This window comes from Varroa jacobsoni, unplaced genomic scaffold, assembly GCF_002532875.2.
Source record: "Varroa jacobsoni isolate VJ856 unplaced genomic scaffold, vjacob_1.0 scaffold_1327, whole genome shotgun sequence".
NCBI lineage: Eukaryota > Metazoa > Arthropoda > Arachnida > Mesostigmata > Varroidae > Varroa > Varroa jacobsoni.
In genome coordinates this window covers 18,691-41,841 of record NW_019214229.1, presented here as the reverse complement: position 1 = coordinate 41,841, position 23,151 = coordinate 18,691, and the positions used below count along the sequence as shown (strand labels likewise).

Below are 23,151 nucleotides of genomic sequence, written 5' to 3'. Positions count from 1 at the left end.
TCATTCAATTTACAAGGGCAAAGGCTCGCTAACAATCATTTGTGGAAGTTCGTTTTGTTTCAAGATCAACCTTGTTACAACTTGCCAACACTGGCACTAATAATAACAGGGATATTTGTCCTTGATCACATAGATAAAGCATTAACAGACCATGGTCAACGCTGTCGCAATCGAAAAGTCGCAGAACTATCAATCAAGACGAGTTTGCAAATTGCGGAATTCTGTTCCGGGAAGTTATTAGTGTGTGAGCCTCTTGAGCTTATGTCCGAACAAGTAGCAGGCGTTCTTGAAGCTCGTGCGGAACGTTCACGTAAAACAAATCGTCTAGGATGTCTATCGACCAACACCTCAGTGTTCATCAAAACTATCCAAAAAACGGGATGCTTTTTCCGTACACCGTAACACTTGTGCAGACACAAAGGTTAAAGATAGCGAATGTAGACTTAATCCCTTTCAATCGACCGCAGATGAAGATCAACGAACGAGGAAGTGGTTGTCATTTCCAAAGTTAGTAGCGCGTGGATCTTATCACCTAATTAACAAAGCGTAAGAACAGCACAACCCCAATGAGAGCTATATTTGTCGACCTAAGAAAATTAGGTGCTCTAGATATTCTGGCCGGCTTACAAAAAAAAAACACATAGCCAGTTCAATATGTTCATGTAGACAGGCATATTTCAGAGTATGTTGTACACTTGATTATGCAAATTTTATCGTTTATCAATTTTATTAGCGGAATTAAATAAATTGAGTTTTATAACTGAATATTTAGGGTTATATGAAGTTGCTTTTTTCAGCCATTTTGAATTATGTTCAGACATAATCCGAAGTCTTCCACGAATCGTTCAGAAGCATCCTAACAATGTACGGCAATACCGAAGCCCGTCGATTTCGGGCAGTAGTAGGAGATTCAAATCTAGCTGACACATCGCTCGTATTCCAAAAACTAACCCTATGCCGTGAGTATTCTCGACGCTAGAAGAAAGAATATCGATTACTGCAGCGAACTAACGGAGAAAGTCTATTCGGATTTATTTGGGTCGTCCTGTATATCAGGCTAGATGAAAACACTACGCTTATCTTGAAGTTTCCTCTTTCTGATATATAAAATTCTTAACAGATAACGGGTGTACATTTTTTTTTGTAAAGTGTGCACCGGTAGACTAGACATTTAGCTTGATTAACATTCAAATTTGCCAGATGCATTCAGCTTTACCCTGGACATAATACTCTGGATGCTTGTACGTTACCTCATATATAAATGAAGGAGAATTTAAATTAAATTTAATATATTTACAAAATTTCATAATAACATTGGTGGGGCCAGTTAACAAATAAAAATGATAGCTGAAACCGTCCATTCTCTGGCATCATTTCTGTCGGTTCTGATTTGAGGCTGTTGTCGAATGCACGTCATCTTGATTCCCAGCGTTAGACCCATCTCCTTGGCTGTCAACCCTCCGATCATTGGCTACAACATGACAGGATAATATAATTTATTGTATTGCTATTTATTGTATAGGTTTGTTTAATATCATTATCGAAGAATTACGCTTTCGACACTTTAACTGATAAATATAACGATTCACAGAGATGTAAATTGCTACGTACAATGAACTTCCTTTACTCCACCGGCAGCAGTATTTTCCCCTCCTGTTCTTGCATTTGGTTGAAAGTCAACGACTTCCGGGGTTTGGTCCATAAACCTGTCATCCGCTCTGTCAGCAACGTTCGAAATGTAAGTTGCAAACTATTTACTATTTATGCTGAGCTATGTAATACTTCACTACCAAGTTTCGGACCAGTCTTCGAGAACTATGAGACTGTTGTTAATAATAACTTGAGATTTATCAAACGCAAACGCATTGCTTATATTCGTTTGGTGACGATCGTTGCTTTTATCCGTGATGACCTACCTACTGCGGAACATTTCAACATGCAAGGTTTTCTACTAATCCATCTGGCCTGATAGGCCCAGCAAGCTAGCAGGATGTGCTTGTTTTTTCAATAGCTTTTATTCACAAGCTGAAAAACAATTTCGAGCCGTTGCCAACAAGTTCCACCGAGATGCAGAGCGTTAAACCCTCTTGTAACTGGCCATTGGTTATATGGGACATAGGGATGATGGTGCGTCGTGGGGATGACAATGAAGTTCAACCAAACATTAATTCCTAGTTACCCTGCAACAATTTTAACTGTAGAATGTCACGTTTTATACTAGACAACCTATAATGGTAAATTTTCAATGTTTTAAACGTTTGTATTCCACTTAGGCTCGCTGCCCCAGTGCCTCTGAACAAGCAGCAAAGGTTTGCCGACAGGGTACGATATAAAGCGGCGTTTGGTATCCGTAAAAAGTTACTTAGAAATGAGATGTCGATCACAGCGACAGTCCGCAAGTGGTGCGTATCAGACGGACGATCTTTCCCGTTGACACTGTGGGGGTTGATCAAGAAAGAAGAATATTGGCTTACTCACAAATCAATAGAAGCCTGGAACAATTTACGACATCGTTGCAACACTGAGCAGTGTATGTGCAAAATTCGACAATTTACAATATCACGTTATGCTCTGCAGGGCCACTACAAACGTTCGCTGATATGTTGGACAGCGAGGCGTGTGACAGCGATTTTTTTTTATGGCATTTCTGAGGAAAACTCATGTTCGGCTGATCGATTATTTGAATAAGCAGAGTTGTGCCGCGCTATCCGAGGACCCGTTCCACACTTTACTGAACGCCACGAACGAAAATTCACGTTCGATTGGGGTTCAGACTGCCTGACCACCCACTCATGTTCAACAGGTCCGACACCAAACAACTTTTCTGCTTCCAAGGCTAAACGTATCGCCCGCGAGGAGACCGAAAGAAGACGCCGTCACGTTCATCAACGTGTGTTTTGTAAGATTAGGTCTCAGCTGCCGCTATCTGGACGGATTAAAGAGATAGGAGCGTGGCTTAAAAGTGCACGGACCTACACGACGATTATGACAGGCTAGTTAAATGTTTTTTCCAAGATTTTACGTTTTAAAACCATCTACATACAAAACAAAAAGATCGTGCACAAGCAACACCCCGCTTTCTTTGTAGGCAGATCATATTTACCAAAACTGCTCTCCATTCGAATGTTTTTTTAATTGCAAAATCGTTTACTTTATCAAAGTTTTTGTGCAATCTTTTCATTTTTAAAGCTAACGTTATGATCCGTTAGATGGAAAGCAGTACATGGTTGAAGCGCTCATTTTTTTTTTCTTTCCTGAAAAAGTAATGACCTTCAACATTTGGCAATTAGGCCAAACAAAGCTACGTTTTACTAGAAGATTAAACATATCAATGATGTTTGCTTTCGTTAGTGAAGGGCGTTCCGGGCTAGCGAGTGGCCCTGCAGTGAAATAACGGAACATAGCTTTCTGAAGGCTTCTTGTTTAGAGATCGTCTGTTTTTTGTCAATAATTTGTGAAGCAAATATCAGTAGTCATTCAAGTATCATTTTCTGTGTGGACGACACCTGTATAGTTGAAGTGCAGTAGAAAAGGGTCCTCAAGATTATCTATGACCTCGCCCTTAAGCACTGAGCGCATGCAGGAATAAAATTGATATCTATTGTTTTTATATTTACGATTAAACATTATTTATAATATCGACAACAAAATAGTTATATAGATCAAAATCTATCAAAGTTAAGTTATTTCGACTTAACAACACGATTATCTTATATACAAATGTTTCCCGCTGATATATGTTAATGGTATAGCGAACTGTAGCAGTACTTCGAAAGTTACAAACAAATAACTAAAGGATATTTTTGTGCCTGGCACACGTATAATTACGTACCGACATGAGCAGTATTGTGACCTGAAATTAATTCGAAAACAAAATGTTAAATTTTTTTCATTAGGGAAGATTTCCGATAAAAAGTGAGACCTATGTAATAAATGCATCCATTTATAATTTTCTCTGAAATTGAAAGGGACGAGCTTCAAAAATAGGCAAGGTTTGCCCGTTCGAAAAATTCTAAATAAATATACATGTGTATATGACGCTAACTTGCTTTACACGAAGAGATGCTCCCTGGTACCTAATAGTGCGTCACAAATTTTGCTTAAAGCTGACGTAACGAAAAGCGCCAAAATGTTGACAGTTGGTCTCGTCAAAGGCGCGGAACACCAGCCCTTCGTACCTAACAAAAGTATAGGTATGCAAATAACAAATAATCTGTAACGGCCCGTTAATATATCTGCAAAGGTAGTAATTCACACGTGATGAAAGTCTAAGCCTTATTTCTTTCCGTTCTAAAAATAAACAATTTCTGGGCAAAAAGGTCTGTCTAATTCTCACTTTGCATCTTATCCTTTTGCAACCACTGGGGCTTACATTGAAGGTACGGGCTCTAATCACTATGGTCAGGAACGCAAGTATCCCACCCCTCTGCCTCATGGAACCCGGCCGATTTACTCGAATCAGTGTTAAAAAAGAGAAATCGACGCATGTTCAATGCCAAAACCAGCTACAGATGTTATCCGGAAGACACATACTAGGGACTGCTTGAATAACGGTATTAAGCATGTTTGCTATGACTATATCAGGTCCTAATAATAAATCATCAAACCCGAGAATTAATCAGACCGTCGATTGCCAATGCCCGATTATATTTTTAAGATACGACTAAATATCTGATTTCGTGTATCTAGCACTGATACAGTACCTAGGTTAGATCTCAGTTAGCGCACCACACTGCCGGCAAACATTACACCTAAACTGCGACTGTTTAGCAATCTTCCGGCTAACGCACAACTAGCTATAGAGAGCTATGGAGTTAAATATGGAGCACTATCGTATCTTCATTAGTTGACAAAGCTGCAAAGTTTGTCTAAATTCAGAACAGCCTGGATCAACGCAATTCTCGACCTTCTATGGACCTATGAACGATCGTCCGATAATGTATTTATGGTATATAAGGCGCTCGATTAAACTCTAAAGCTCTCCTTATTTACACAGCATTATTCAATCTGGCCACTAACTAAAATAATGGGTCTTACCAGTATGAAGGACATGAACCGTGTCCAGAAGGCCCAGACAGAAATAGAATCGCAGCGAATGCTCTAACATTTTAACAAACAGCTATTTTTTACCGGCTACCCGCATCCAATAAAACGAATTTGCCTTGTAACTGCGATCGACGAAGGCCTGTCGATTGCCATGAAAAGGAAGAAAATGCCCGGGTAGCCTAAAACGATTGTTGATTCTGATACGCGCGACGCGATCCCAATAAATCAGTTTGTCCTACTTCAGAACACTCTACGATCATCATTATACTCAACGTGTCAGTATAATAACGAAAATAACCTGCGTGCTATAGAGCTTTAGCTTTACGTGCGTCACTATCTACCTTGTTCTTAAAGCTTTCTCCTGTTTAAATGTCCCATGCCGCAAGGCGTTGAGAACAAATCAACTGTGGGATCGGTTGCCCAAGCACCAATATTAAATATAAAAGTAAACTTCCTATAACTATTCTTCTGGATCGTTCAAGTGGCTGTACGAACAAATAAAACTATTCAAATTTTCCCTTTCTATTACTTTTCACCAAACAATAAACCACCATCCATTACGCCGTTTTAGTTAGGACGATGAAAGACATCGAACGGCGCCTAACCAAAATCGGAATACTGGAAATACTTCCAGAATATACATTGTCTTGCCGACTATAGTAATATATAATTCAAACTGGACAATGTGCTTCTGTGTCGATTATCAGGCAGCAGTAAATTTCAATCTTGAAGCCAACTAATTTTTACAAATAGCTCAGGAAATGTTCAATATTGTAAATGTACGCTAGTTTACCAAAATCGATCTATATGAGGCGTACCTTCAGGTCGAGGTCAACGACGAGGCCCAAATGTCGATGCCGGTTAAGTTTGTACCAAATTACAAGACTGCTGCTGAATTAAGACAGCGCCGAGTACTTTCGCGAAATCATGGACCAGGCAGTAGCAGGTCTAGAAGTTTCATCGCTTTTCTGGATGATACAAACGGAAACGAGCATTCTGGAACACAGTAAACGTCTGCGTTTGCTACCACAGAAGCTAAACAGGTTCGGTTTTCTAAGTTGGGTGGAAAAATGAGCATCCTTCAAGAACAAATTTCGTATCCCAAATCTGTTCCCAACATGACGGAAGGAAGTTTAGGCAGATCGCTCTGATCCTGAGTCATCGAGCGACGTTACCGAACGTCGCATTTTTCGGCATACTGATTTTCGGCTTGCGCTCTTACGCTGAATGCATGATATCAGTGGATCTCTAAGTTCGCAAATTGTGTTATTAAGTGATTAGTTTCAACAGTATCAACAAACAGACGTTTGACAAAACAGAAAGCGTTTTACGGTCAGACCAACTTTCAGAGTCGGTAGTATAGTGTTGTCAGATGTGTATGTATTATGTATGCGCCAAACTGGTATGAAACAATTACAGTAAAAGTAGCAGAAGCGCTGATGCATCCTTTTCACCTACCACACACGCACTCTATACCTGCAAGCAACTCAACTCCACTCCACTAAACACGGACCATAAATTACCACCGACCGTGCTTAAGCCCGACAAGAACATAACGACACGTGAATTTGGCTGCCCTGCAAAAGGACTGAAAGGTCCATACACTCTTAATTTGCCGTCCAAAACGCGGCGATACTGTGTGTCGAAAGTGACCTTCCTGGAGCAGGCACGGGCTGTAAAAGAAATACAGGCAGGAACATACTACAAAGAACACCTACATTCTCCATAAAATCGTGAAGAAACTAATGCTAAACATAATAGAAGAGTATGATATTATCTGGAGAAACAAATGTCAGATTCCACGAATAAACGAGCTCTTGAAACGCGCGGTAGCTATCAGCAGCACTACTCAAGTGAAGGAATTGAAGTAATATTAGCAAACAAGTCGAAAAATGTGTACAGCATCGCAGGTAAGTGTCAAGCTGGGAAGCTTCCACGAAGAACTTTACGAGGAAGAGGGTCAAAGCCCAATAAAACATCGGGGAAAACCTATGGCGATATGGCCTTATTAGTACACAGCGCTACCTTATTACGGTTGAAACTCGCACTAAATATACGAAGTTGTTCGAACAAAACGATTTACTATCGGAACCGCCTTGAAATGTTTCCGCGATACGAAGGCCCCAAGCCACAGACAACTGCATACGATTTATTACGCTAGCCTTCTCCAAGAAACACTATATGCAGCACACTGTTCGCCTGTGTACCGTTCAACTTGAAACTGGACAGTATATGAGAGCTTCGGAAGCGCATTTACGGTAGTTTAGGCCCAGATCGAGGAGTGCCCGGTACATCGAACTAGAAAATACTCCTAAAACCTATAGGAGCATGTTACTAACCTTCAAGCATAGAAAAACGCAAGCCGAGTGTTGTCCTGCTAGACATTGTCCTTAGAGCGAATAGGCGAAAAATACAAGGCAAAGACCAGCACTCCGAATAACAGGAAGTGGAAGATGCCAGCCGAGATCTGTGAGACTAACACAGCGCCTAATGGAAACATGGTCACACTACACAAGTCAGTTGCGTGTATAAACGAGATAAAATATTGGGTTTTTGGAGTTCTGTCACACGTGAACTTATCTATTTTACTATAACATCCCATGCCATCTGCAGTAAATAACCAAAGCCTCGTTTATATGGAGTAATTGGCACACCGGCAGAGACTTGTTGTCGTAATGTAACCGAGAGACAAAAATGACTGAGTTCCTATAATGGGTGACAAAAGCGGATCTTTGGCTTTGAAAAAATGATAGCCTCTCCTTTCATTACCAGGGTTCAAATGTTTCACCCTTATAATTCTCACGATGTAAAAGTAAACATAGTAGTCATAGACAACAAGCAGCGAACGACTGCTTTCCAGAAGCCATTTGGGGATGATCTTTGTTTTGACTATTGCCTTGCCTTGCGGCAGAGGTTACGTAAGTTCGAGCCGTTATGAAAATTAAGCGTTCATCCTAAAACTACAGTACGTGACCGATATTGTAATCACGAACTATACGTATAGCTGTGTGAATACATACCCTAACATCCGTTTCACCCAGTGCTAAACAAATAACGGGCGCCGTACGACGATCTATTGTAACTAATCGAGCTAAAAGGCACATATGTAAAGTAAATTTGCAGAAATGGCAACAAAGCAAAGCGCTTCCTTAACAGGATTCAAACGAATACTCAGAGCGATGGGAAGATTTATGAACGTAGTGATTGTTATTTGGCGTCACGGCACATGACGCCTGTCAGATATGCGTTTATATCAGCCTTTTGTTGCTTTTTATAATAGGACAGACACGAGATGAGACAAAGTTCGTTTATGATCTCAATGTTAACAATGAGCCACATACAGATAAGCCACGAGGTCCGGTATTAGCCAATGCATCCTCTACATGGGTAGCCAAGAAACAAGTGCCGACTATTAAAATCAATCAGCAGCCATGGCGCATGTATTTAGATTCCTGATCGTAGCAGTGAAGTGGCCAAATCGCAAAAAAAAAACAGTAAAATTCGCACCTCTATGCTGTAGTGTGAAGTAATGCCACGGTGCTGAAGGTAGATTTCTTTGCAAAAGCCGATAAGGTCATATCGAGCAAGCTTTTTTTCAAGCCAATTTCCTTACTTCTAAATTTCCTGCGGTCTTCATTGGTTAACTCTGATACGACATCGACCAAATAACAATAGCAAACAAAAAAGCCGCCGCATCGAACTAGCCTGATTGGGCTTATTCGTAGTCCCGCTGGAAACTCAGGACTCACACAAAGGACGAAACAGCAGAACGTTTAAAACACATAGGCATTAACCAGCATTCTTCATGAAACAGTTTGTAGCGTTCAGTCGAGTGCGTCATAGTCTACGTTAGCGTCTGTTTGATCACCCGTACAACCGTTAACCATACCTTTTGCAGGTTCGCGTTTTTAAAAGGTAACGACCTATCCAGCTTGTTAAACACCATAAGTATAATAAAACTCCTGAATATATTCCTTTCATATAGATCACTATGAATACGCTTTGACGATGCTGTGCTAGTAGATGTGAACGAATGAGGAACTTATCTACGGTTTAATATCGACGGCAACGGCGAAATAAGTTATCCAATATCCACGTACCAATTAAACTACACTGGGGTGTATGCATACATGCAAGACAAAAAAAAAAGTCGGAGTATGTCCACTTACTCATTGCGTGCAAATACACCACAGCATCGATTGCAGCAGCATTTGCAGCAGCACTCGCAGCAAAAACAACAGCCACAACACAGACAACAACAGCCACAACCAGTGATCACAAACAGAAAACCTGCGAGACAACGACCCCAGAAGGTATCCAGATATAACATAAACGGGACGTTCTTTTCGCCCACACGATCAGCGAGCTTAATGCCCTTACTGCCGAACTTGTCATAAATATTACGCTTGTTTGGATCCAATAGAATCTGTGGAAGCAAACACAATTGTACCTATAGCATTTCCATTCAATTCTATATAATATACTATGGTATAAAACAGGGAAAAAATCGACTGGTCTTTCAGTGTCTCTGTCTTGTTTGGTTTGAACTTCCATTGTGTACCAATAGAGTTGCAGCGCACTAGTGATCGTGTAAAATGTAACATAGTTGTTAATTGGGCAAGGAATTCGTCTGTTAATCGTTGAGGGTATCAGAAGGTTCGCTATTGAGTTGGGGGTCGAGGTTTAAAAAATATACTGTTTGTACTATTTTGAAGTATGAGACGATGCTTTTGTATACATAGATGGCGTCAGACTTGGTACGAAAGTTGCGGTTCTAAAACAAATATTACTAATCGTTGGCGGTACAATGTTTTGTTTCCAATGTTGACTCCCCATTAAGCCTAATTCCGTGGCCGATCCTCATCTAAGAGCTCTATGTAGTAGACTAAGCGTAATTGTCTGTAACGAAAGCGCGGCGAGTATATTTCCGGAAAAATATATAGAAATAAAAAACTTTGGAATTTAATGATTCGTAATGCGTTAACATTTTATGATTCCGAGGTAATCGAGCGTCCAGGGTCATCGCGGCCAATTGCCTATGGAAGAACAACTAAATAATGTCTAGCAAACGTAATTTCAGGTTAGGGATTGTAGGATAGGCTAGTAGACAATCATCGTGAAGTGAGCAAACTCCAAACCACTAAACTATACGTTCCTTTTTAGCTTAGTTGTCCAGTTAATTTATTGACATTGTATTATTGCCGCCTAGGGCCTAACTTCTATGGACGAATTCGATAAGGGTCGACAGCAGTGCTTTTTACCGAAGCCGTACAATGATGGGAGCACGAAATAAGCACGCGCTATTGAAGACTGCAAAAGCACTCCTGTGGTAGATCACGCTACGGAATTATCACAGACTGATCGAGGCTTCGAGCTAATTTAGATTTCCCTTATCAATATCAGTACTATTTGGTATTTTAGTGAGGTTTAGGACCGAAGGGATTCATAGCGTTAGCTGCTTAAGCAATGGAGGGCGGGGTCGACACAGCGAAGCAATTCCACCAAGGTCAAAAGTAACTGCGATTGTAAGCGCTGTAGTGATATTAAGGGAACACAAGTTAATGGGAGTTGAGCAAGTTACGTTCGGAATTACTTTCACACGATTCAGACAGAACAGTATTTAACTGCATCAAGTTACGGAGTTATTGGGACAATGGGCTAATTCTAAAATCAGGAAAATAGAATAATGCTGTTATGATGAGCCTGAGGTTAGGTTACCAAGGAAGTAGTTAATATTGGAGTACCGTAACGAAATGCGCAAATGGAATAGTGTTTGTCTCCAGCTGCTCTAATTCGTCTAAGTTAAATGAGACATCAACGGAAAAGAAGCGTCAACTGAAGTTTTTTTTTTCGCTATTTATTACAGGTCTAGTGCGCTTAGATCCACATAGCGAACTATCAGTTGGTACATTCATATCCACCTACATCAGATAACCTTGTTTTTGTTTACGGTTGCCGATTTTGCCTACGTACATATCAATAGAAAACAAGCTGACTGTATATTAGTTTTGTTAAGGTCACGTATTTAATATAGTATCAGTTTAGACTATTATTAAATATGATAAGTGGTCATAAATACGGTTTAGAACCGCTTGATTTAGGGTATAGTTATTTATGTATATTTTACAGGTGAAGCAGCGAAGTAGAATATGAGGCAACTGATTGTATTTGTATGAAACAAGATGATATTTGGACTCGGGTGCAACACACTCAAGGTCAAAGCAAATACTTTGCCTTAAAAACTAGGCGTAATCCTGTTAAAACCTTTTCTTAAACCGGAAGCGCGTCTTGGTAGGAAACGTTTCATTATGACTGCATTTAGCTTAGATTACAGAAAAGCAGAGATAAACAAAAAGACCGAAACTTCTTATGGACCTAGCGGGAACACATAACCATATCTGAGAGATTGCACTTTCTAATTACCAGAGCCAAAATACCTGGGAAAACAAGGTGGTGTTTACTTGCGCACGAATGTTAAAGTAGAAGCCCTCAATAAAGTCTATTTGTGTAAAGAAAAAGGTTTCTCAGCTTTTTAGATGAGAGTGCCTGGAATCGCATAAGGACGCATATTCACGTACACATAAGAATCATAAAAGGCTTCAGAAGCCTGCGCATTATTACCTTTTGCGCGTATTGCACCCTACGAAATTTCTTCGCCGCGTCGGCTTCTTTATTTCTATCAGGATGGTACGCGAGAGCAAGGCGACGATATGCCTTTCGGATTTCTGTATTAGTGGCTTTCTTGGTAATTCCGAGTATATCATACAGACACGTTCCTCCCTGGGTGGACAAACTATGTTCGTCATTGAATGCTCGTGGCCCATTTTTCCAGACCAAGCTTTGACAGGTGCTCTCGGGTCCTTTAGTCATTAATCACTCATTCGCTTTCGTTGTTCAGTTGATAAAAGCATTGAACTCCATAGAATATCTAGAATTTTTCCCATCGATCATAGTGTTAGGTGCTCTGCCTAAATCACTCCTATAAACAACAGCTAAGGACTCATCTTCTGCACAGAATTAATACCAGAATCTTTTCTTCCTGCCCTGAATCTAGAGACACGTGGACCAGGATAGGACAGCAGACGTCGGCAAAGCAAATTTACATTTTCGAGCCCAGTGAGCCAGCCTAATAGCTTTTTGCCCTCCTATATTCTTATTTTATTAGATTACAGCTCTGTAAAGACTTCATACTTTTGATCTATATTGTCTCGATAGATAATTTGCAACTGCCACATTATACACATATACATAGAAGATGGATAGAGAAAAAGTCTCTTAACTTCCATTAGAAGTTTCCATAAAAGAAACTTCTAATGGAAGTTGCCCAATGTCCGAAACTCATTCATTTGCGATACAGATTCCCCAATATCATTCTTATACGTTTTATAACACTACGTTATAATATTATATATCTAAAATGCAAGAGCTACGATAATGATTACTGTGTTCGTTGCAGTGGTTTTATAGGCTATATTTATAGGCTAATACTCGAACAACACGACCTAAGTACCTGTTTGTTATTTTTAGAATTTTACTTAATGCTTTTTTCGTTATTTTTGTCATTGCTAAGATTGGCAATTGTGAAGGAATATTCCCATTTTGTATCTGTTGACATCTTCATGCACGTGTACCAGAAGTATGCTTGACTATGTTCAAGATTCTGTAGTCAGCATCGGCGCTGGCTTCTTTGGCTTTGGCGTTGCCATTACCGGTGCCAATAAAAATCACCAGATTAGCAGCTCTTCCTCAGACGTGTCTGAAGAAGGTGCCAGCATATATTTTCTTAAGCACATGTAAACGCTATGATGTTCCTGACAGCTGGCCGTACAGTTGAACGTCCACCCAGAGCCTATTAGACAACATCTTTATTTTGTATGCAGGTTGCTGCGTACGTAAAATGGCTAAACAGGACTTTTAAGTGGATAAAAAAAGTATTACTTAAGAAGATCATATCAAATTGCCAGTTTTTGTGTAGTAATAACATAAATGTTATGTCTAAACTGAAGGTCTGATTTCTTCAATAGAAACTTAATATTGATTTTGGCATCGATAGGTTATCCTCACAAAGCTAACTATTATAACAATGATATTAAAGGTGATTAGTATTTTGTTGTAGTTGGTTCGGGTTCGAATTATCGAATAATTAACAATAAGTAGTATACCTTAAAAGATATTGTACACAAACTCTATAAATTACATTATAAATTTGCTCTCATCGATCCATCGATTCATCATGTCTTTGGATGATCTGAGGTCTGTGAACTCTTCGAGCTGAAGTAACTTGAGGCGCGTCTAAATGTGCTTGAATTCCTATATCCTCGACTAGTAGCGGTTCTTCTCCCGAGAGGTGTTACGGCATCGTCGTAGGAACGATAGCGGTCGTCCGAATCGCTATACTGTCGACGAAGGCAACTTTTTTTAAACATGAAAAGGACAGTTTAGATTGCATCCATTGCACCTGACGTAGGCCTTTTAAGAGGATAAATATTTTACTTGCTATCTTCCAATCGCTTTAGGTAGCTTAGCACTCCGAGCGTTTCGAAGCTTAACTTCCTCAGCTCCGAAAACGTCTGATCCGAGAATAAGGTGACACCATACTTCACACGATATAGACAATTGTTTTTATTGACGTTTGGTAACAATTAACAAACCAGTGTACAATGCACCATATGGCTTGCTTCGCCCATATGCGACTGACAATTCCACCGCGAAATTAATATTTGAAATTAATTTAATCGCATTAATATTAGAGAACAATAGGTGACATAGTAATTAGAACCATTACCTAGACCTCAATAGAATTTCTCTCATTTTTTTGTGTCTTTGCCAAAAATTTGACTGTTCATGGTCTAGCGAAAGACTAGGTAAAGAACATTTTTACCCGTTACATGACATCGGTACGACTTATCGTTTGGGCTACATATCTCTGCACAACAAAGTGGGTACTATCATTTCAAAATGCAGTTGACCCAGAAGTATATGATAAGACCCATTTAGCTACCGAAACAGCATAGGGCAGATGAGCATCTGCATCTGACGCCACAGCTACGTATCTGAAGGGTAATATTCGTGAAAAAATTAAAGACAAACTAACTAGAATTTTTTAATTGTAGAAACCGTGTTTATCGTAGTAACAAAACCTATTTTCAATATGTTGTTCTTGTGTTTCGTAGAGTTCGCGTAATGTGATAATGACAAAACATTTCTTATTTATTAGAGCAGCCTTGAAAAAAAGTAATGTACGTTACTAACCCATGTGTTTCGACTTGCTGCTCGTAGCATTTACAACGATTTCTATATTCAAAAGATCTTAGTCAGACACATCAATAAAGTTAGTTATATCCGCCAAGGTGCTTGGCGCTCACTGTCGTGTAACGTGTATCCATTATATAGATGTTTCATCCATCTACAGTGAGCAAAAGTGAGGAAGTTTGTCTTATGAAATCTACCTCATACACCTAGAACGAGTTCACAGAGAAAATCAATGTAACAGAGTAAACAACGTTTAACTACTTTTGGCCCTCCGTGTGGCCTACTTGAATATGAACTTGGAATAGCTGTTCGATCTCCTGTGATAATTTCCTGGACGACGGAGACGCTGTCCATGCTCTCGATGATACTCGTGTCCTCGGCGGCCATGCTTACCGCGACGATTTCTATGCGACCCCTGTCGTGCCTGTGTGAGTCGTCTCCGCGGCGATACCGTTCTGCTGATGATGAGCCCCGTGTCGCTCACTTCCGCCATGTCTATCGTGCTATCTATGATGGCTATTGTGCCTCTTACTACGGACTCTGATGTTGAAAATCGTATTTTCGATATGCAATTCGGTGTCCATGACTGCGACGGCCACGGCTGTTGTAATTGTCATTGTCATGGCGGCTTCCGCGTTCGCATGGTGATTTCGATGACGGGGTCCACCACCTTCCTGTTCATGGTAAAGGTTATAGTAACGCTTTACGCTATGAGCGCCGCGTCGATTTCCGTGTTCTCTGTAGCGGCCGTGTTGATACTGTGATCACAACGACGATGATCTCCGTAACGGGCGTGATGCCTGTGCCCTTCATAGCTTTACCTGCGATCTCTTCTTCGATAACCTCCATAATAGATGTCCACCACTTCGTTCATGGCGATATCTTGATTCTGCCGCTGGTGGAAACGACGACTGTCATTGTCTTGACTGTCTCGGTAGCCTTTTCTGCTATTTCGGTATTTAAATAGTGAGATGAATGATATTTACTGTCGCAGAACCAGCATTTTGAGGTAAATCCACCTTTGCCGATATTCCATAAATATGAAAATGAACCGAATGATAAGCATGGAACTGCTCATTCGATACTACCCTCAGAAGAACAGGAACGTGGATTTGGAGCTATAGCATGCAGTATATTAGCAACATATACAATACATACTATTTTTCTGACAGATATTGATGTTTTGCATCGATTTAAATCCTTATACGTAAGACATCACTAAGCACTACGGCAAGTAAATAATGCCACTTCTTCAAAATATTTTCCAAAAATTCAAGATACTATATAATAGGAGTATACTTAGAAGACAGGTATATTGTGATGTTGGTAGTTTCCGACCTACCGGTAATATTGATGTTACCAGTTGTATGTGTGGAGGTCCCATGCAGGTAAAGTAAACTATTACGAGAATTGGCATTGTATGCGTACCGACCACTGAATCGCTTAGCTTTCTCGGGGTTTCCTTTGTTTTGAAGTGAAAGCGAACTATTGCGATGTTGCCGGTACCGCTTTTCCCACAGTCAGTGCTATGACAAAATGCTTAAATGGTTAAAAACGGCTTGATACTGCGTAACATCTAAACAACGAACCATGTTACCTAAAAATTTCAGCTTAAGCAATAGCAGTAGGCTCGCTAAACATTACATGTTAGGGAATCACCTTTTGATGAAACGTTGTTTTTTTTTTATTATATAATAACAAATGTTGATAGGTCCAAGACGAATGCTTATAAAGTACAAAAAAAAAAGCACAGAAAATATCTGTTTAATCACTGGAAACATAATTCGCATTAATCTACGAATTTACTAGAGTGTATGCAAAACCATTAGAAAGGGGCTAAATACATTTTTATTAAGCAAACGAAATCCGTTCGTCTATGCTATTTACTTCAGACACGGCTGTTTGGTACGTTACGATGCTATAGTGCGCACGCACGGACGCACACGCAGCACGATAATGCATCTAGCAATAGTCTTTTTTTTGTTTGTTTGTTTCTTAGAAATTGCTTGCCAACACGAGCATTACACGAGGTTTACGCGACTATGCCATTGCCGGATATAAAGAACCTTTAGATTGTTGCTTCTACTACAAGTTTTGGCCGGTTTGCAAGGTTACCTTGAAAAATTTCCTTGCCTGGGCCATCAAAAGTATCCTAATATGAATGCTTATACATGGAATAATACTAGTGAGTACTTTAGCCACACGGTGTCGCCACAGAATCTTGCACAGATGAATCTAACAAACGCGGTCGCACCAGCTTGGTTTACGACAAACGTTTAAGACAGTTAGAAAAGATAGCGACTACTGATAACATCGGAAAAGTTTACCAAATAGCCCTAGATCACCGTCGAATTATGGTTAGGGAGCTGGCATCTCAAAATAAAACGTATGCTGGCTAATTATGTGGACATGAAAAAGCTATTCGCGCGTTGGGTGCCGCGAAATTCAAACGCGTTTGAAGGAACAATTGCAACGCCTTAGTGAAGAAGCGAAACAAATCGGAGTGATAACCAGAAAACTTTTTTTTGTTCGACGGCCATATGTCCCAAACCACTAGTATTTAGTAAGCGGTAATTCTTAATGTATTTTGAACCAGCTCTGTGCATGTGACATTTTTAGGTAGTACGCAACAACCACTTTTCAAATTATTCGATTTGGTCAAAAGACTTTACGTTAAACTGGGGATCGTTAGCGCCTATATAACGACCTTAAACGCCCTAAAAAGTACAATAAAAACTACATGGGAAGCAGCGCATCCGTTTTAAAAGAGTCAATTGTGCCATTCTAATTTACTAGTAATCTGGCGCTACTATACATATAGTATAGATACATATTATATAGACAATACTATATAAATAATAAAGAAACAAAAAATGTATATTTACAAGCACTGACGTGGATATGCAACATTGTGTTAATACGTTGATCAAAAATAAGATCGACCTAAAAGTATACCTAGATCCCTAGTAAGCCTCAGTAGGAAGTACGACTCTCTCAATCGCGTAGCTGAGCAGGGTTTTACAAATAAGTACGCAGAGAAACATCCAATAAAGTTACCAACTACCTAGGAGTTTGTTACGTATGAAACAAGATTATTGAAGAACATCTAAACAAAACGTTATGGCATATAAACCACTATAATATATGCCATGATTTTATAATTGTGTTAAATATACATCCACTACAAACAATAGAGGGTACATTGAAAAACTATCATATTAGCTGAAATTGATACACAATACAAAATCATATGGCTTGAGTTGTCTGCAGACAGAGATAGATTTATGAAAGGATAAAGATCCTATTTTTACCGCGTTCAAGGCGACATCGCTATGGCGCCATGCGCTCTATACCGTATGTGTGACTAAAAGGACATCTGAGCAGTGGACGTATGCGTGAACTTCGTGAAATGCGTTTTGTCCAGCAAGTTGATGGTCGTTACCTGGACATTGTTCAGATGCGGGTATCTAATCCAATATATACAGCTTATATACACTGTATCACCCTCGGGTATCATCTTTGTACCACATTCGTTTTTGCTATCTTATAAAAAAAAATCATTATCCAAGTACTAAGACCATTAGGCCAAATCAAGTCATTTTTATTTTTTGAAAAAGGGACAGTTATGTACAAATTGAACTTAATATCTAATGGTCTATGCAATAAACGTATTCGACTTTACTGTGTCAGTGTGGTGCACATTAGTCCGGTAACTTTAGTAAGTGTTATTATCAGTATCTGGACGTTTTAAATTGAGACACTTTGGATGGGCGAAAATATGTTCAATAGCTTTAAGGAGAAAGGAGACCGCCGGACTTCGCAGCTAAACTTGTAAAAAGGTTTTATTAATTAAAGATTTAAAAAAGTCGGGGCTTTTGTAATATTACTAAGGTTACAAAGTATAGAAATATACTTGCCATAAAGGCTTCGATATAATTGTACACCTTTCGCTTTGTTCTATGTAAAATGATGTGTATATACTGTATAACCAAGTGCGTGAAAATGCGACCTAAAAACTAACAGGACATAATGCGTTAGGTTACCGAATTATAAGAATATATGTCGCCTAATGCGCTAAATTAACAAACGGCTTCAACTTTAACAAAGTTAGTTTCTGCTAGCGGTTTGAATTAACTGGCCGCATAGCATATATGCTTTTGTCGATAGATTATATGACTAATGGTTTTCCCATCCACTGCATAAGAGAAAACTTAAAGGCAACGTTAACTTTGATAGTCGCGTCAATAAACAAACGCACATATAGATTATCTTATATATATTGTATATGAGGCAGCTCTATGGACCAGCATTTAATCATAATGAAAACAGTATATCTTCTTCATCTTCATCAATCGTTCTACATCGCTATAGAACATCAGAGACGGTAGTCCACATTTACCTCAAAATGATTCCTCTCGCCTGAAAAATGTTGTTCTTCTTGGTCCGCCATTTCACAGACAGCGGTGACCTTTACATTGAATTCGCAGGCTTTTTCCATATGGACATTATGTCCACTTTCTTTTACAACCTGAAAAAATACAAAGTAAAGGTGAGGTCACACAGATCACTCCTCGGATAAAAGTACCCTTAAAACTATATATATATATATATATATTGCCCAATAGTCTGATACTAATACCAATAGACTATACGTACTCTAATAATATTGAATGCACAATGTATAGTGTAAAATTTTATGCGAACGCTTTGGCTCGTATTAATGGGTAGCCAACTAAAAAAGGCGATCATAAAATCACAATGGCCAATTTTTTACATTTTTTCATGTAACAAGCTCACATAATTTAAAAACATATTGTATATATCTTTCTTGTATTTCAAATGAGCTACGGAAAAAGCTAGAGTCTTTTAAAATAGCTCACGTTCTCTTATTCCTCTTTATTGTGGTTGATTCTATTTCTTTTTTTTGTTGCGTGGTAGGTTGCTGTATTAAAAGACAGAGAAGAAGCAACATGTGGCATGCCTAATAGAAATCGAGGTAGTATCGCACAAAAGACATCAGAAAACAAGGTTGAACATTTTATATTCGTATCAAACTTTCACAATGGAACTAGATGCAGTGTATTTCCAATATGAATCCTTCAATATTCTATTCTCAGCAAACGACGCTAAAGGCCTAACGTCGATTTCCAACTATCGCTCGTGAGGTTGAGAATAAATAAATGTGCTAGTCTCGATCTAATTGATCCATTGCTGTGCCCTATTAGTCTAGCGTGGCTAACGAAACAATGTTCCGGAGTCTACAGAAGTAACCTTGTCACATATAGCTAGCTATGTATACATTTGGCCGATCTGAGTAGTTTTCAGGTAACTCATATGTGATTTAGTGAAGAGCCATCTGTGTAAAATTTCCAAGCGTACAAGCACTGAACTTGCATACTGTACCTAACCAATACTGAATATATGATCTACTTGGATTATTAAGTTGTCCTATAAGTTCGCAGCGGATTTTGAATTGGTTGAAACTCTAACTGCACAAACGAAGTTAGGCGAGAGAACAAAAGCTGTTGTTCACTGTCTCTGTGGATTGGCCTTCCGGTTATTTTTGATGCTGTGCTTAACTCGATTACATGTTTCAGTTAAGCTTCACAGAACCCAAATACGGAGATCTCAAAAGTGTCTCTACGATCAGTTCTTCATTAAATTATTTCAGGAAAGGATTGAGAACAACTTAAATTTGTGAAGAAGTTTACAGGTTACATGGACCTAATATTATAGCCAGTCGCAAGGTCAGGGAATGATTGGCTTGTTTCTGAAATGGTAACCTTAACATTAAAGGCAAGGTACGAAATTCTCACCGCCCAGTAGATCCACGGATGAGCCTTTCCCATACAGCAGAAAACACAGAAGCATCCAAATCGACCATTTAAAAACTCCTAGCAAGTATCGATTACATCAGTCGAACACATATCCCAATTTTTCATCATTTCATTTCACTAAAACTGATCAACCGTGTGCACGGCAATTCTGGATTTCTGAAGTTAACACCGAACAGTACTTTTTTTTTACAGAAACAACACTGAATGATAAAAAAAAGTTGGGTAATCTATAATAACGTCAACGAGGACAGACCACAATCAAAGCGCGAAAGTATGATCTAGATCGATCGTTGAGAAAGTGGTAAGAAAGGCTCGATAATGGCTTATTTGCTAAACAACGTTAAAATAAGTTCTATTAGGTGGTATGTTTTTCTTGAATGCTAGCTCTAACATTAAGGAAAAAGTTTGCTCCTGAAGAACTTTTGGAGAACTTGCTTTATGGCTTATCGTCAGTTGCTTTACTTAAATAACTTACAGATCAACCTTACCTGGATATCGACATAGCAGCCTTTTCGTTCTTCACGGATTCGGAAAGCAGGTTTCTTGGTGATGAAGGTTAACGAACCATAGATAAATGTGATTGGTACCTGAAATTTTATTTAATAAACATAAATATATGTATATTATTGCGAGTTCAGGCGAACTCGTGTCCCGACGCTGCCGACAAAAGCAACAATCAGAAATTCCGCTTGTTTTACTGTACAGTATAGAAAGCAGTATCATGACTTTTGCTTATCTTTCTAAGCGATACATTAAGACAGCCCTACGATGTATTATTGTGCTCGACAGCTACATGTCGTAAGAGTCAGCTGGTGAAACACATAAAGCGGGTCAGGTCTGGCAATTTTTAGAAGAATAATGCCAACCTGATTCATTACCTCTGTATGAAAACTCCTATACAATTTCAGATTTTTTTTTCTGTTTTATAGCGAATAAGTTGATATACAGATCACTTAATATTTTTAGTAGATAAAAAGTCATGTCCGGACGTAGATTTTGCCTGGAAAAAACTAACCATAGCGTCCAAAGGCTCTATTGTAACTGCTCTGCAATTAAAGAATGAATGACAAACAACCAGAATCTTGAGACGGTGTTTTATATCTTTTTGTCCACTGGATCATTGCCGCGTACCATCTAAGACCTAACTAAGAAGCTTTAGAAGAAGATGAAGTTTGCAGCGGCGCCGTACGGTGGTGCTATGTAAGAATAAATCTCTATAATTCTGAATGATGCTCCGGCTTTCAACATCATGGCATCATTCGATACAAAAAGGGAACAGAAGGATTCTATTCGCAGTTCGCCTGAGCCGCGCTCATTATTCAGAATGACTTCAGGATCCTTCAGGAGGGACCTGCTTACGTCCTCATGCGACAGCAGCAGTATTTATTAGCCATGTGCGCAACTAACGATACAAAAAATTCGCTAGTTTTACATATGCTACAGTATTGCTTTAAATGGAGTTTATCTGCGCCTAGCCTACAATCTAAACCGCCATATGTTCCTCGATCTAGTAAGCAAACATGCTATAACCTCACCACGAGGAGGCAGTCCTCTTTCTGTAAATCGTTAATCAAACAGTATTTTATCGGACTTTAAGATGATTAGCCAGCCTTTATAGGCAATATAATCGTTCCTAGCACCTCCCTGCTTCGTACATCACATGCTTTAACTAGTGCAGAGAGTACATTAGTGTGATGTATTTTGGCAAGAAGTAGAGATTTGAAGTGATCTCGGATGATCTTGTTGTCGTTTCTCTTATCTACATCTGACCAGACTTCAATTTTTTTTTATTTTATCAACGTAAACGGCCACCGGAAAAGTATTAATAGTTCCCTCCTTCTCTATTCACTATTCTTAGCCTTATCCTCTGTTAACAAATCATCAACAAGTGGACTGATGATATATGTTTGGCTCAAACCCGTTAAGGTCGTAAGGGGAGAAACTAAGGGGGCTATACCAAGACCGAGATAGATATACGCACAGAAAACATCGAAGATGCGGAGAGTCATCAGCAGAGGATTTTAGTAAATTGGAGAAAATAGCTGTTTAGCAAACGAAGGGAGGAATAACCGACTGAAAAAACAGCGGACTACAATGGCCACGCAAGTGTAAAGTCAGAGTTGAAACGCTCGTGTTAAATGTCATCACCTCAGACGCACGTATAGAATATACGAAACAATGCAGATTTCGTCAAACCGGACTGAAGAAAAGACATTAATCATAGATAAACCAATTGTAGTATGATAAGAGAAAAAAAAAGCTTCATCAAAACACGGCCAGACAAAAAAGCAGTATGCGCTATTATAGAAGAAGTGGGACAATTACCACTCAAATAGAGAGAGTGCCTATAAAATATATCTAAACCAGATCCTGTTATAGGCATGTATTAGGATTAACCTAATACATGCAAGAGGTCAAATAGAAACAAGGTTTTTATCTTTAATCAATCGTACGCATGTTGCGCAGCATATAGTGTAGGCAGTGAGTATGAAAAAGGATTATTGACGACTTAACTTAAAAATCGCGGTCAAAGGGTGGTTACTAGATCGATTACAAGATGCAACTGCACGTGGTGCACACAATAATATATTTGATCCCCTCAACGCCGAGAACATAGGATACCATCGACGAGCTGTTCAATACGCTGGAAATCATCGTAAAGAAGGTAAAAAGAACAATTTGGAAGAGATTATAGACATTTAAATTTGACCGGTATTGTCATTATGGCCGGAGGCTGTAGCCAGATGGTTGCGGAGCTTTATGGAGACAAGACGTCGCTACCTAAGGGCACAAGGAGCGTTTCGTAGCATCTCGAAGACGGTTATCAAGAGCTCTAGATAAACCGCCTTTCAGGAGGTGCTTCTATTCGTGACTCTAATGGATAATAACAGAGCGATAATTTAGTTTACCAGTTCGTTCTTAACTTATACACAACGAGTTACATTTTGATCAGACTAAAACAGAGACGAGTGAAAACGAGACAGTCGAAGACGCCCAGGGTAACAGTGGATTATGC

General features: G+C 39.3%; 2 protein-coding genes across 4 annotated transcripts in view; both read right to left on the bottom strand.

Moving 5' to 3' along the window:
* Positions 1-998: 998 nt before the first annotated feature.
* On the bottom strand, positions 999-17,751 carry LOC111268878 (dnaJ homolog subfamily C member 5). The gene is made up of 5 exons (XM_022848095.2): positions 11,668-17,751; positions 9,216-9,472; positions 3,833-3,853; positions 1,612-1,718; positions 999-1,471 (listed from the first exon to the last, which is right to left on the bottom strand). Exons 1-5 carry the CDS (start codon positions 11,914-11,916, stop codon positions 1,371-1,373), a joined length of 735 nt encoding a protein of 244 aa, XP_022703830.1. The 5' UTR covers positions 11,917-17,751; the 3' UTR covers positions 999-1,370.
* Positions 17,752-17,867: 116 nt separating this feature from the next.
* LOC111268877 (1-acylglycerol-3-phosphate O-acyltransferase ABHD5) overlaps positions 17,868-23,151 on the bottom strand; it is a 19,051-nt gene continuing 13,767 nt past the window's right edge. For all 3 annotated transcript variants that reach the window (XM_022848093.2, XM_022848094.2, XM_086971851.1), the window contains exons 8-9: positions 20,624-20,722; positions 17,868-18,826 (exon numbers count right to left, since the gene is read on the bottom strand). In XM_022848093.2, coding sequence (XP_022703828.1) covers positions 18,674-18,826; positions 20,624-20,722 — 252 coding nt within the window. In that variant the 3' untranslated portion in view covers positions 17,868-18,673. The remainder of the gene's footprint in view (positions 18,827-20,623; positions 20,723-23,151) is intronic.

Excerpts from the sequence above, each read along its gene's own strand:
- LOC111268878 (XM_022848095.2), bottom strand. The coding sequence starts at position 11,916 with ATGACTAAAGGACCCGAGAGCACCTGTCAAAGCTTGGTCTGGAAAAAT. Across the intron at positions 9,473-11,667 it reads GGGTGCAATACGCGCAAAAG|ATTCTATTGGATCCAAACAA; the intron begins GTAATAATGCGC and ends TTGCTTCCACAG. Across the intron at positions 1,719-3,832 it reads TCACAATACTGCTCATGTCG|AGCGGATGACAGGTTTATGG; the intron begins GTACGTAATTAT and ends CGTTGCTGACAG.